The sequence below is a fragment of the Cetorhinus maximus genome, chromosome 11 (assembly GCF_964194155.1).
Source record: "Cetorhinus maximus chromosome 11, sCetMax3.hap1.1, whole genome shotgun sequence".
Classification (NCBI taxonomy): domain Eukaryota; kingdom Metazoa; phylum Chordata; class Chondrichthyes; order Lamniformes; family Cetorhinidae; genus Cetorhinus; species Cetorhinus maximus.
In genome coordinates, this window is record NC_135889.1 from 77,916,807 (window position 1) to 77,932,813 (window position 16,007).

The 16,007-nt window shown below is 42.6% G+C and overlaps 1 protein-coding gene across 1 annotated transcript in view; it reads right to left on the bottom strand.

Annotated features, from left to right (window-relative positions):
* Window positions 1-720: 720 nt before the first annotated feature.
* ifih1 (interferon induced with helicase C domain 1) overlaps window positions 721-16,007 on the bottom strand; it is a 173,675-nt gene continuing 158,388 nt past the window's right edge. Inside the window, exons 11-15 of the mRNA XM_078552277.1 lie at window positions 12,515-12,664; window positions 7,742-7,903; window positions 5,402-5,592; window positions 2,242-2,335; window positions 721-2,144 (exon numbers count right to left, since the gene is read on the bottom strand). Of these exons, the coding sequence (XP_078408403.1) occupies window positions 1,968-2,144; window positions 2,242-2,335; window positions 5,402-5,592; window positions 7,742-7,903; window positions 12,515-12,664 (774 nt within the window). The 3' untranslated portion in view covers window positions 721-1,967. The remainder of the gene's footprint in view (window positions 2,145-2,241; window positions 2,336-5,401; window positions 5,593-7,741; window positions 7,904-12,514; window positions 12,665-16,007) is intronic.

The window sequence follows — 16,007 nt, forward strand, 5'->3', positions numbered from 1 at the left end:
TGTTGTTTGACTAGGGTAGCTTGGGTAATGGTGAGTACTGTTACTTTGCTGCAGATTAATTTTAGTCTTTAAACTACTGTACTTCAGTCTGCTCTGCAAAAAGTGAAGTTTTAGACTGAAGATGTGAATTTAGGAATGGGCAATAACAACAGTACCCACATCTTGGGAATAAACTAAAAATAGTTTTGCACTAAGAACGCTTTATTCCTGAGTAGGAGGATGATGAGGATATACCAGAGATTATAATGGAGACAGATCGAGGTAGGCATCACAGAAAGCATTTCTTTCCAACTCGCAGATGTGCTCCCTAGAAAGGACTTTTCTGTATGTCAGTGCTTCAGATGGCTGCATTTCCCGATGCCACCTCTGGAAGCAATTCTGGAGATATGTTACCTGGAACACACTTCCATCAGAAGAACAGCACTATCTATGCAAGTGAAGATCACCACATGCCTTGAATCTTATTGCAGTGGAATCATCACCAATTCATTCATGGCTTTAGGGAAAATTGTTTGTGCTCGAGGATCAATAATTTACACTATACTAATTCAATTCCAGACTATTGGCTTCTTATCCTATGTTACTTCAAATGACCATTATCACATTTACAATAAAGTGGGGTATGAGAGACAATGAGGATTTTGATGTAAAATAATGTAAGATTGAGAACACTAATGCAAGCTTTCATGACATGTTGAAACAAAAGCAAAGAAACAAACATCTGTTAAGAAGCTAGTTTAATTGAGCATAAAATATTACATTTTTCATTCCCATAAAAGATCCTTAAAACCTCTGAAAAAGCAATAAGTTGAAACCACTGCTGATCACCACTAGAAACTTAGTAATCAGAAGTCCAACTCGAGGGAATGAACACTTTTTGCTCTAGAGGAAAATAGTTATATTTCAGTGCAGCGAGACAGAAGTTTGAGTGCAGATCTGCTGCAGCTATCAAGACCTCAAAATGGTACAAGCAGTGTTTGTTTCTTAGCCACTACTCAGAGTCCTAAGATGCCCAATATATTGGCAAGAAGTGCTTGACAATTTCTGTCTGTAAGTATGCCAGCCGCTATAATGACTAAAGAACAACAGGTTTCATTTACCCACAGTTGAAGCAGGTTTTAGGCTCACTGTATATAAAATAAGGGGATAACAGCTGTGTGAGGTCCCCTCTCCAAGAATGGTTTGCCCTGAGGAAGCAAGTGCCATCACTTATGAACTCTAGGATTCCTTGCAACAAAGAAGGTAAGTAACTTACCTGAAAGTAGAGCTGTGAGGAGTGCTTCTCCAGACCCCACATTAAGAAACAAAATAATGCCACTTCTGACCCGTTTATTCGTGATGTTGCGATCTTGATCTTCTTCTACCCCAGATTGGAAGGTCTGCAACCCACCATAGCCCCATGATCAACTAACCTTGGCCTCTGATCCCTGCCCTCTCAAAGTCCAGCATGCCCTTTGCGTGCCCCATAATGGGCCATATTTCTGGGCATGGTTAGCTTTTCTAGTACAAGATAGGATCATAATTCTTTTTTAATCTTTAATCATCTCAGGTTTTAATGCTGAAGATCATCAAAATACAAGCATACTGTTGTTCACCAATATCCACGCTCAAGTCGCACAGATGCATCCAACATTTCCAGGCAGGCTACACACAAGGCACCACCTTTAAGTTATCACATGTGCATGACCAACACAAAAAAAAATTAAAGGCTTTGTGCACTTAACAAATCGCCCAAGCACTGATCACCTCATCACCATACAAAATGCAGTTACAACAGGAACAGTGTCATTTAAAACATTTGATAATAAGCAAGTAATAAAATTAAATCACACCAAGAAGACCTGTATTAATACACATTCTTGTTGTCTGATTATAATTTACACAATTGTTAATCAATATTCAGCATAATACAGGTGTAAGAATCAGGTGTCGCTGTTGAATTAACATGGAGACTGCCACCAGAAACATTATCTGTGACTTTCAACATATTTGATGTAGTTGAACTTAGGCAGTTTGAAGGGAACTTCGCTCCACTTTTTATAAGTGCCTCTATCAACATTCTTGTCATCGATAAGCACAACAAAGTTTCTGATTGACAAGCATGGTAAATCCACTCCACGATGGACCATCATCGTACCCCATGGCTTTAAAACAAAATAAGAAGAATGCAGTTGGCCTTTGCATGACAACTGATTACGTAATAATTGATCGAGTTATAAATTAAATAAAATCTCATTTTACCTGGCCACATTTCTTGCAGTAGATCTCTTGATTTGTTTGGTAATCAAGACATTTCTCTTGCAAGGCTTTATTTTCTCGTTCACCATATAAATCTCTATAATGAAATGTGGATAATTAAAATTCATATTTAAGGTCAGTTGAACTAGAAATCCATCCTACAAGTGATCAGTTTAATGACAGCACTCAACAGTACCAAAGCACAATTACTATAATACCTGCAACGTATTATTTAGCAACAAGAAAGAAATGTTTTTTTTGCAAAATATTTTAAATAACTGGCACTAGAAACATTATGGGCTGAATTTTGCGTCTCGTGGGCGGGCGCACGCCTGACCCGATTGGACGTAAAATAGCACAAGATACTTCGGTCAGCAGGCACGTGCATAAGTTGGAAGCGTGCCTGCCAATAATTAAGAGGGAAATTAAGCCCATTAATGACACAAGTGACTCCGCTTTTTCATTGCCCATCCACGGGTGGGAGAAGGTTTCTGTGATGAAATAAAATATAAATGACTTTCTGTAGACATCATTTTCATTCAGCCAGACCAAAGGTGTTCCGCTTCACTTGCGCCTCCTTCAATTTGGTCTACTGCATTCGCTGCTCCCAATGCGGTTTCCTCTACATTGGAGAGACCAAACGCAGACTGGGCGACTGCTTTGCAGAACACCTTCGGTCTGTCCACAAGCATGACCCAGACCTGCCTGTTGCGTGCCATTTCAACACACCATCCTGCTCTCATGCCCACATGTCCGTCCTTGGCCTGCTGCAATATTCCAGTGAAGCTCAATGCAAATTGGAGGAACAGCACCTCATCTTCCGACTAGGCACTTTACAGCCTTCCGGACTTAACATTGAGTTCAATAACTTCAGACCATGAACCCTCTCCTCCATCCTCACCTCCTTTTTGATCCCCCTTTTTTCAAATATTTATTTTTAAATTTTTATATATATATTTTTTCCCCACCTATTTCTATTATTATTATTTTTCAAATGTATTTCCACTCATTGTTTTATCCCCAACTTTTAGTCTATTTTGATCTTTACTCTCACACCGTCCCCTCCCCCCACCCCACCCCCACTAGGGCCACCTGTCACTTGCTCATCCTGCTTTCTACTCTTAATGTCACCACTGGCACCTCCTTTAGTCAGTATCACCACCATCAACATCCCTTCGACCTTTTGTTTATGACATCTTTTGCAATCTCTCCTTTGCCTCCACCTATCGCTGGCCTTCTATCCAGCTTCACCTGTCCCACCCCCCCTTAAACAGTATATATTTCACCACATTTTTACTTCTCTTTAGTTCTGAAGAAGAGTCATATAGACTTGAAACGTTAACTCTGACTTTCTCTCCACAGATGCTGTCAGACCTGCTGAGTTTCTCCAGCAATTTTTGTTTTTGTTTCAGATTTCCAGCACCTGTGGTATTTTGCTTTTACTTTCATTAGCTAAATTTTCAGGTGATTGATTGTGGTACGTGGACGCTTTTTTCAGCTTTTGAAACCTTTATTTTTGCTTTTTCGGGTCTTCAGCTTCCTGAGGCAGCTCTCTGCTTTCAGGGAGCTTTCTGTCAGCACTGGCCCGCACCCGCATTGACATCATCACCCGCTCTCTTCCCGCCCCCACTCTGGCAGTGCTGAGCCTTTCAGCGCGCGTTCCATGCTGGCTGGCCGTTAACTGGCCAGCAGTGTGAAAGCGCGGTCGGTGGCCAATCGCGGTTGGTGGCTCATTTTCTGGCCGATCCCAGGCCCACCGATCACACCCACCCGCCGAGCTGAAAATTCAGGCCTATATTTTATTATTTTGCAAGTCAACTTCAGCCCTAGTATCAGTATACATTCTTCGATCTTTTGAAAATAGTGCACTAAAATCTACTTGCATTCATTTCAACAAATAAAATTCCCTTTGTTAAGCCAAGGGGTTAATATTCGAAGGTTTGCATTATTTGTGCTACAAAGTATAAAGGTGATAGCTGGATTCACAATGAACTTGTTAGACACCAAAGCTATTGAACCAAAACACAATTTCTGTAATATCACAACTCACAAACACCCATGGAAAGCGGAAATTAGGACAGAAAATATTTGTAGGCAATTTATAGATTAGCCCACAGAATGGGATTCTCCCCCTCTTATTTTTAGCACAACTGAAAAAACACACTTCACAGCTAAAGGTTCCATTGTCCTTTAATTCAATTCTCCCAAAATCAGTCCAAAACGATTCTTAGCTCCTGAGGGTTTATTTCTGTTCTTATCCTTTCTCAGCCTGGTAAGTTCTAACCCCAGGAATGTCCCTCACAAGTGAGAGTATTACTGGAGATCCTCTTTCCAGTGCAAGCTCGGCAAATTTTCCAGCTTTGTTTTAACTCCTCATGAATTTGGCCTTTTCAATATGAGCATGAGTTTCTGCCTGCATTCTGGTGCAGTGAACCATAGAGACTTTTGACTTCTGGTTACTCTCTCAATCTTGGACCCTGGCAGACTAACTCACCTATCTGTGATATTCGGTGATATTTCATCCGACCTTTACAATGGCTTCCTCTGCAACTTTCCCCATAGAAACACGAACCTCATAGGCCTTGTATCCAGGTAGTAATGCTGATTAGCTATTCTTTAGACCCCAATCCTATACTTTCCTGGAGTTAAATGGACAGTTTAAAGCATACCCTTTTACAATCGGACATTTTTAACACTTTCTTGGGGCTTGGAGAGTCACAGCATATCCACTGGCATCACAGCTGCCTTTGCTATTGTCTTCAAGTGTAAAACCTTGCACCTTCTTCCCAGTAAAACAATTTAGTCTTTCTTTTACCCTTTAACAGCCCTGTCACCCAGGCCTGTTATCAGGAGGACTTCAGCACAGGTCACATGATCCGCTTCATTTTACCCTAAATTAAAGCCAAAGTCCAAAACATTATAAACCTCATAATTGTGACAGCGTACCCTCCAGTACACTGGAGGTGTAATCAAAAATAGGTTGATCATAAAATATTATAACCTATTTTTTTTTCTCTTTCCAACGGCTGACTGGCCTTTGTATTTCCAAGGTTTTGATTTTATTTCAGATTTTTGCATGGATTTGAGAACATAAAGACAATAATTAAAATTCAAGGTTGTATGTACTTAATGATAAATTTGCAAAAGTTTTATTAAATCTTACTTGAACTCATCTGTGACATTGACATGATGCATGTTTTCAATTACTTGAATATCTTTTCCTGAACAGGCAAGTATGCTGCAGGTGTTACAGAGAAAGGTCACTTTAGAAGGATCACTTTTTATTCTTTTGATCAAATTTTTCCTCTTCTTCATTCTGTGTTCCATTATGTTCTGCAATTGCCTTTCATCTATCTGATCATTGGAGAAGTAAATATGAGTTATACAATTAGCAAACAACTCTCTGACTCACACAGTTTATGTACAAATGTAGTTTACAGTTTATTCCCTTAAGCAGTTGCTTAATTCCAATTATTGATTAATTCAAATTTTAATTCCAACTCCAAATTATACTATGGATCAGCCACTTCAGGACCATCATGTAATCAACTTCAGATATTGTGTTCCACAAAAAAGCATCAATAATTCAGTATATGCTAAAATTCTGAAAATGCTATCTCATTTTTAAGCCCAATGACACCTTTAGCGTGGACGAAATGAGCCTTTTAAAAAAAAACACATCCAAACAGAATGCTAGCTATCATCATCGAAAAGTGTCAAGGCAGGAAAAAGGCTAAGCAGCAAATTATTATCATGACTTGTGCTGGCAGGCTGTGGGAAGAAAGGAAGATGTTAGAGACTGGAACTTCCCTGATTTTTGTTGTTTCGCTACTCTGCCTGTAAGCTACAGAAACTCCAAACCATGGGAATGATTGGTATTGTTTTTGAGTAATGGCTGTCATTTTGACTAAAGCATGGCGCTGTAAAGAAGCAAAGTTACCCTGAAAGTTGGCAACTGTGCAGCTCATTTGAATTGCCTGGATTAAAAGCATATTCCATTGTCAACTGCATTTGTAACGTACAATCACCCGACCGGGTGAAATAGTTGCATCAGATACAGTAGAGGATTCTAAGCATGACCAGGTACGATGCAGTGAATGTCTTTTGGCGCATGCATTCTCTCTTTTGATAGCCACAAGACATGAAAGAAAATAAATTACTTGCATTTATATGACACTTTTCATGATGTTGGCCTGGCCTAAAGTACTTTATAGGCTATTACGACTTTTGAACTCTAATCAATGTAATGTAGGGAAACCTGACAGCCGATTTGTAGACAGTAAGGTTCCACAACAAGGTCCCACAAACAGCAATGAGATAAATTACCAGAAAATCTGTTTCCATGACATTGGTTGATGGATAAATATTGGCCAAAACTTCCTGCTCTTCCTTGAATAGTGACATGGGATATTTTATGTTTTTTGGGGGAGGCGATGGCGTAGTGGTATTGTCGCTGGACTAGTAAGCCAGAGGGGACCTGGGTTTGAGTCCAGCCATAGCAGATGGTGGAATTTGAATTCAATAAAAATCTGGAATTAGAAGTCAAATGATGACCATGAAACAATTGTCAATTGTTGTAAAAGCCCATCTGGTTCACTAATGTCAAGGAAATCTGTTGTCCTTACCTGGTCTGGCCTACACGTGACACCAGACCCACAGCAATGTGGTTGACCCCTAAATGCCCTCTGAACTAGGGCAACTAAGGATGGGTAATAAATGCTGGCCTGGCCAGTGACGCCCGCATCCCATGAATGAATAAAAAAAACCTGAGAATGCAGACGGAGTCTCAATTCAATTTATTTCTCTCAGAAAGATAGCACCTTTGGCAGTGCAACTCTCCCTCAGTACTGCAGATCTCTACAAATGTCAGGCTAAATGATGTGCTCAGGTCTTTGCATTGAGACTTGAACTATTTGAGTCAGATGATAGCGTTACCACTGAAATCTGAATCCATTTGAGATGTTGGCTGCTGACTGTCATGATTGTTGAGGATGCAGCTGTGAGTGGGAGTAAATGTGCACAAGAATACCATGGATGTGGAGTTAGTAAACAGATGTAGGCGAAGGAAACAGATCTTACAATGGTCATAGTATCCCATTCTGCTTGACTGTTTGAAGAAGTAGCTAAGAGATAGCTACGAACTACCACCATTGAATATTTTACGAAATAACTGAATTTCAACTACCTGCTTTTCTATAATTGGCTTTATGTATTATGGCATTTTATGCTGTACCTGTAGTGTTTGTTTCTCTGCTTTTGATTAAATGTGGATAATATTTGATAATTCAATACTTCTTCAGGCAAAGGAAACAACTCTGAATTAGTATCATTTGGTTTCTACTTATGGACATCATTTTAAAAATACACTTTCTGAATTACACAACAGATCTCACTGATCACACCAAATTTGGGGTGGAAGTTCAAATTCAAATCTCAAACAAGATCATTTACGTTTAAAAAAAATATATGAAGAACATGTCTGTGAAACGTTTCTTCTATGTACCTGCTGGTTGTATTCCTTTTCTGGCATTTCCTGCACTTTCTGAATTGCTGCGTACATCATTGACTCACGGAAAACGTTCACATTCTCACGTTCAAGAACTCCAGACCCCTCGTTTGCTACTAAGGCATAAGTGCTATCGTCCGATCGAGCCCTGCCACGAGCCTGCAATTGAGCACAGGTAATTTGGTTAGGGTAGAATAAATGTAAATGTAGAATAAACATCTTAAAACAGTGAATTTCGATGAACAGGAAAGATGTAATGAGTGTTATTCTGACATAAACCTTGGTATTTCCATTCTACAATGATTCTTTACAAATAATAAGTTTATGTTTGGTGTCAAAAAGACATTTAGGAGAAGAATGAAACAGACTGGGTTGATTTTGACTGTCCTTGCCTGATATTAATGGGGTGAGAATCTCTCAAAATGGGGTTGGGCTTTACCACCCCATTGGCACTGGCAGCCCTGCCGGTTCCATTTTAAAAGGTGTGTCCAAAGCACCTGCCTGCTTCAGGCGACAGACACCTTTTATTATGGAAATCAGGTTAATGCTAATAGGACCCTGATTATCGTTTCAGGTAGAAATTGATTGGAGCCTGGGCCATTACTGCCCCAGGAAGACCCCACCTCCCCTGCACCATACCCCTCCCACCTTACTAGAGGCAGCTCCAGCCCGATTTGCACCCTTCAAATTGACCAACTGTGACAGGTGCCTGTTTGTTGCCCTGGAGGCTTGTCTTCCAAATATCAAATAAGAGGGACCAGTTGGCCACTGGAATGCGCAGCGTGCTCTGCTGGTTAACTGCTCAAAGGCAAAATCTACCTCACTGGGCGGAATCGTCCCAGAATTGCACAAAGTGGGGCAGTGGGTGAGAAAAAGGAACATTTTACCCGCCAGCTGCAAAGGTGAGTTCTTGCCGTATTATCCCATTCCTGGTGTGTCCTGCCTCATTAATAATGCATTCCTGAGAAACACGGCAGATCACTGGCAGGGTGGCCTCTGATTCGCCTGCTCTGCCATCAACTCAGGCCTTCAGCAATCCGGGTGCCATATTTAAAGCGCACCCCTGCACAGATCTAGCTCTCTCTTTATATAAACGACATAGATGACTATGTGGGGGGTAGGATTAGTAAGTTTGCGGATAACACAAAGATTGGCTGGGTGGTTAACCGTGAGGTTGAGTGTCTTGGGCTACAGGAAGATATAGACGGGATGGTCAAATGGGCAGATAAGTGGCAGATGGAATTTAACCCTGAAAAGTGTGAGGTGGTACACTTTGGAAGGAGTAATTTGACAAGGAAGTATTCAATGAACGGCATGGCACTAGGAAGTTCTGAGGAACAAAGGGACCTTGGCGTGTGTGTCCATAGATCTCTGAAGGCAGAGGGGCATGTTAGTGGGGTGGTGAAAAAGGAATATGGGACACTTGCCTTTATCAATCGAGGCATAGATTACAAAAGTAGGGAGGTCATGTTGAAGTTGTATAGAACCTTGATGAGGCCACAGCTGGAGTAGTGTGTGCAGTTCTGGTCGCCACATTATAGGAAGGATGTGATTGCAGTGGAGGGGGTGCAGAGGAGATTCACCAGGATGTTGCCTGGGATGAAACATTTAAGTTATGAAGAGAGGTTGGATAGACTTGGGTTGTTTTTGTTGGAGCAGAGAAGACTGAGGGGCGACCTGATCGAGGTGTACAAGATTATGAGGGGCATGGACAGGGTGGATAAGGAGCAGCTGTTCTCCTTAGTTAAAGGGTTAGTCACAAGGGGGCATAAATTCAAAGTGAGGGGCAGGAGGTTTAGGGGGGATGTGAGGAAAAACTTTTTTACCCAGAGGGTGATGACGGTCTGGAATGCACTGCCTGGGAGGGTGGTGGAGGTGGGTTGCCTCACATCCTTTAAAAAGTACCTGGATGAGCACTTGGCACATCATAACATTCAAGGCTATGGGCCAAGTGCTGGTAAATGGGATTAGGTAGGTAGGTCAGGTGTTTCTCATATGTTGGTGCAGACTCGATGGGCCAAAGGGCCTCTTCTGCTCTGTGATTCTGAAGGCAGTTAAATTTAAGTGTTGTCAGCATACATGTAAAAGCTGGCCCCATGCCTGCTAACAATGTCACTGAAGGGCAGCATAAAATTGAGGATAAGGAGAGGGAGCAAGGAGAGGTTCTTAGGAGACTCCAGAGGTGAGACTGAAGAGATCAAGCTATTGCTGTAGATGCACTGGCTACACTGGGACGTTACCAAGGTATTCCCAAGAAGCTGAACGATGCAGGAAAATGGGATGGCATAGTTAATGTTGTTTGCAGAGCAGGCTTGAGGGGCCGAATGGCCTACTCCTGCTCCTTGTTCATTTGTTCATATGTTAGCTGTGTTAAAGTGTTGTAGTGAGGACAGGGGAGGCAAACCATGGTCTAATATTTGGGATATCTGGCTGGGCAACATATGGTTACCGGCACCTACATTATAGGTCCTTTTGCCACCATTCAAAAAGTTAGTTGCAGAAGAATATTAATTATTTTAAGGAAAGGGCGGTAGAGAGGCAAGAAATGGAATTCCAGAGCTTAAGGGCTTGGCAGCTGAAGGCCCAGCCACAGATGATGGTATGATTAAAATCGGGGATGCTCAAGAGGTCAGAATTAGAGGTGGGCAGGTTTCTCAGTGGTGCTTGCACAGAGATGGAGATGGAGGGAGGGGGTAGGCGGGGAATAGTCAGGGCAGAATAGTGCAGGGTGGTGGTGAGGCTACAAAGGGGTTTGGAAACAAGGATTAGGCGTTGCGTAACAGGAGCCTTTGTATGTCAGCGAGCACAGAGATAATAGGTGAACAGGGCTTGGTGCAAGTTAGGACATAGGGAGCAAAGCTTTGGATAACCCCAAGCTTATGGAGGACAGAAGATGGGAGGCAGGTCAGGTGTGTGTTGGAATGGTTAAATCTAGAGATAACAAAGGCGTGAGGATTTCAGTAGCTGACAAGCTGAAGCAGGGGTGGAATTGGGCAATATTAGAGATGGAAATAGGTGGTCTTAGTAATGATGCAAATATGGGGTCACAAGCTCGTCAGTGTCAACTACGAAACCAAGTTTGCAAGCTATGTGGTTTAGCCTCACACAATTGCCAGGGAGAGAGATGGAGTCGGTGACTAGGGAACAGAGTTTGTGGTGGGGACTGAAGACAATGGCTTTGGTCTTCCCAATATATAATTGGTGAAAATTTCAGTGCATTCAGCGCTAGATGTTGGATAAGCAGATAATGGAGGTAAAAAGAGATATTGGAGGGGTCAAGAGAGGTAGTGGTGAGGTAGAGCTGGTTGTTATCAGCATACATAGGGAAACTGATGCTGTGTTTTCAGATTATGTTGCCAAGGGGCAGCATGTAGATGAGAAATAGGAGGTGACCAAGGATAGATCCTTGGGATGCACTGAGGGTAACATAGCGAGAGTGGGAAGCAAATCATTGCAGGTGGTTCTCTGGCTATGACTGGATAAATAAGAATGGAACCAGTGTAGAGGAGTCCGACCAGCTGGATGATGGTGGAGAGGCATTGCAGGAGGATGGTATGATCAACTGTGTAAAAGGCTGTGAACAGATTGATAAGGATGAGGAGGGATAAGTTTACCTTTGTCACAGTCACATTGGATGTAATTTATGATTTTGATAAGAGCTGTTTCGGTACTGCAGCAGAGGTCTTAATTCCCTCCATTAACTTATTTGGAATTCTAGTTTGTTATTACACAAGAATACTTAACAAGTTTAAGGTATGCAAGGGAAACAAACAACAGCAGATAGATAATGGTCGAAGGAATTCAAATAAGGGAGTTCCAGGAAAGATGGGCACAAATTTGAGAGAGACACATGTTCGAGGACTTTAGAGAAGAAAGGCTGGTTGTAAATGCAGTGGTTAAACTCCCTCTTCCTCGACAACTGTGACATTTTTTCAATGCTAAATTAAAGGTAGATGAAGGCACATGCCCCATAGAAACCTCAAAAGGATTCCATCAGTTGACACTATGGCCAGGATTTTTCTCTCGTCGGATGGGTTCAGTGGGGGCAGGCGGGCGGGAGCGGTCGGGAAGTCAACCGCTGCCTGCGGTTGGGGCCGGACCGTGATTTCACGCTGGCAGGCCAATTAAGGCCCGCCCAACGTGAAACGTGCGCTTCAGTGTTCACTGCTGCTGGTGTGGAAGAAGGAGGAGGAGGGTGAGAGCGCAAGTTTGCACATGCGCACGGTGCGCGCCAGAAAAGCTCCCTGAGGCACAGAGCTGCCTCAGGGAGATGAAAAGTTTTGAAAATTACAGATGAAGATTTTTAAAACGTTAAAAAACATGTCCCCTTATGTGACTCTGTCACATGAGCATAGACCTGTTGGAAATTAGGATGAACTTGAAAATAATTTTAATGAGAGATTGAAACCTCATCCCACTCGTAGATGAGGTTTTGCAAAAACTGCAAAGGCCGCTTGGCCTTTTCACCTGCCTGCCAACCGTAAGGTTGGATGGGCAGCACAAAAATTTAATTCAATTACATTATTAATGGCCTTAATAGGTCTTTTAATTGTTGGTGGGTGCGCTGCTGATTCCTGCGCATGCCCGCCGACTGAAATATCGCGCGACTGCGCGGTGGCGTCGGGACGCTCGCCTGACGTCATTTTATGCTCGAGTGGGTCAGGCGCGTGACCGCTCGCTCAGCGAAAAATCCTACCCTTTGTTAAAAAGTTCTATATGACATTAAAAAAGAATGTTTAAGCTAACACTTAGTACATCAAATAAACTTACTTGAACCATGGCAATCTCATTAGTGACTAGACCATAACGGATTACAAAATTACATTCTTTTATATCCAGACCTTCTTCTGCTACAGTCGTTGCAATTAGCAGGTTTATTTCTCCATCATGGAATTTACCGAGCACTTCTTTTTGTTCATTCTATTCAAAGAATAAAGATACATTAAAAATTCAGAAATAAAACCATGCATTAATATATGATTAACATTTAGGGTTATCAATCTAGAAATTCCATAATCATAATTATAATTAGGAAGTTGCTACTCTTGATACTCAACAAATTCACGATCTTCTAGACCTGCTGTTGATTTAGAGGTTGTGAATTAAATTAGGTGTGGGGTAAAAAAATTCCGATATCGAAATAAAGAGAGGGTGGCTTTTTGTTTATATCTCAGTAATTCATTAAGCTATCTTTTATACATGATAGAATATTGCCTAATTGTTATGCAATTCTGGTGTAAGCACAATCCAATTTTAGGTAACTTTCTGAAGTCTTAATTTACTCCATTAACTTATTACACAAGAACACTTAACAAGTTTAAGTTATGCAAGAGAAACAAAGAACAGCATAAAAATAATCTGCAGCGTCAGACCATTCTGTTTCAGAAACCTTGGGCTGGATTTCATGGGGGTTGCAAGAGTCGGCTGGCAGCCAATGCATCTAAAGTGGCAGGAAGACCTGCCTTCAAGAGCGGCCAGCCAATGTGATTGGTAGTGGCTGCTGCTGGGCCTACAGGCATGCCCACGCGAAACTTCGATGGATCCTGGAATCCACTTTTAGGGCGGGGAGAGATCAGGCAGCCGCGCGGGGGGTGTGGGTCTTGGTGAGGGGGGTTGGAGGTGGGTTCTGGAGGCCAAGCGGGGAGTAACAAAGGAAGGGTAACATCTTGGGTGGGGTGCCTCCAATGTGCACAGGGCACCCCCCCCCCGAAGGACGTTCCCCCCTTCCTTCCCGCCTTTTAGCAATTTATATTTAAAAAGCAGCCTGCCCACTCCCACCCACCCACCAACGCCAACCGCATTATGGCATGGGTAGTGTAATATTTGGGTCAATTGGCTTAGTAACAAACTGAATTGACTGTTAATTATTTATTTTTAAAATGGTAAGCAGGTTGTCGATTTTGGTGCCCGCCCAACTACCGTATTATGATGGAAAGCTCAGGGTGGGTAGGAAGGTTGCAGACTTCCCACCGACAACCGCCCCCCCTACCCCAGGCAATGAAAACACACCCCGTGGAGGGCAGTAAAATTCAGCTCCTTAAGTCAGTTCATGGTTGTTAATGATTGAACAATATGAAATTAGTCTCCAAGCCCGAGCCTTCAATGTCCTATAGCTAAACTAAACAAATCTATAGTTATTTAGTGACTTTTAGGCTTTGATAATCTAAATTTTTGAAAATATACATATAATTGCAGGGCTGTGCACCTTTTAATGCACATCCACTCAAGTATATGCATAAAAGACAAATCTGCTATAGTTATTGTAATCTGCAATGACAAAATGTATGCTGATATAGTTTAACTGAGGCCATACTATACATGTAATAGCTTTGCTCAGGGATTACAATCTGTACTCCCCCCTCCATCTGATATCATGGAATGCCATAAACAGAAGGAATAATAAGGAAATGGGACAGGGAGTAAACCAATAGTTTGTTGAGACTCTTTTTAATGCTTTATACCCTGTAATGTTTTTCTTAATTCTTTCAAGGGATGTGTGCATTGCTGGCATTCCCAATTGCCGTTGAGGAGGCAGTGGTGAGCTGCCTTATTCAGTTGCTGCAGTCCATGTGGTGCAGGTACACCTACAGTGCTATTAAGGAGAGAGTTCCAGGATGTTGATACTCCCCGCTTTCTGGCATGAGTGCTGCTCCAACAGCATTCGAGAAGCTTGACACCATCTAAGACAAAGCAGCCTATTTGATCTGCACCCCATTCACCACCTTAAACATTCACTCCCTCCAATGCTGGTGCACAGTGGCAGCAGTATGTACCATCTATCTAAGATCCACTGCAGTAACTTGCCAAGTGAAGGAATGGTGATATAGCTTCAAGACAAGATGGTGCGTGGCTTGGAGAGGAACTTGCAGGTGGTGGTTTTCCTATGCGTCTGCTGCCCTTGTCCTTCTAGGTGGTAGAGGTCACGGGTTTGGAAGGTCCTGTCGAAGCAGTTTTGGTGATTGTTGCAGCGCATCTCGTACATAGTATGCACTGCTGCCACTATGTGGCAGTGGTGGAGGGAGTAAATGGTTCAGTTGGTGGATGGGGTGCCAATCACGTGGGCTGCTTTGTCCTATATGGTGTTGAGCTTCTTGAGTGTTGTTGGAGCTGCACTCAGCCAAGAAAGTGGGGACTATTCTGTCACACTCCTGATTTGTGCCTTGTAGATGGTGGACAGGCTTTGGGGAGTCAGGAGGTGAGAAGCTCACCTCAGAATTTCCAGCCTCTAACCTGCTCTTGTCACCACAATACATGGCTGGTCCAGTCTGGTCAATGGTAAGCCCAAGGATCATGACACTGGGGGATTCAGTTTAGACCAAGGCTGTAATGAGACCAGGAGCCAAGTGGCCCCACAGAACCAAAATCAAGCGTCAGTGAGCAGGTTATTGCTGTGTAGGTACTGCTTTATGGCACTGTTAACAACACCTTCCATCACTTGATCGAAAGGCAGCTGATGGGGCAATAATTGGCTGGATTGGATTTGTTCTGCTTTTTGTGGACAGGACATACCTGGGCAAATGCTGGGTAGATGCCAGTGTTGTACTGGAACAGCTTGGCTAAGGGCGTGGCAAATTCTCGAGCACAAGTCTTTAGTACTATTGTCGGGATGTTGTCAGGGCCCATAGTCTTTGAAGTATACAGTACCTTCAGCTGTTTCCTGATATCACATGGATTGAATCAAATTGGTTGAAGGTTGGCATCTGTAATGTGGGGACCCCAGGAGGAGGCCGAGATGGATTATCCACTCGGCATTTCTGGCGGTAGAGGTTGCAAATGCTTCAGCCTTGTCTTTTACACTAATATACTGGACTCCCCCGTATTGAGGATGGGATTGTGGAGCCTCCTCCTCCTGTTAGTTGTTTCATTTCCCAATACCATTCACAATTAAATGCGACAGGGCTGCTGAGCTTTGATCTGATCTGTTGATTGTGGAATCGCTTAGCTGTGTCAATCACATGCTGCTTCTACTCTTTAACATGCAAGTAGTTCTGTGTTGTAGCTTCACCAGGTTAACACTTAATTTTTTGGTACGCCTGGTGCTGCTCCTAGCATGCCCCTCTGCACTCTTCATTGAACCATGGTTGATCCCTTGGCTTGAGAATGGTGGTAGAGTGAGGGATATGTCAGGTCATGAGGTTACAGGTTGTGGTTGAATACAATTCTGAGCTGCTAGATCTGTCCTGCATCTATCCCATTTAACAGAGTGGTAGTGTCATAGAACATAATAGAGGGTATGCTCAGTGTGAAGAAGGAACTTCGTCTT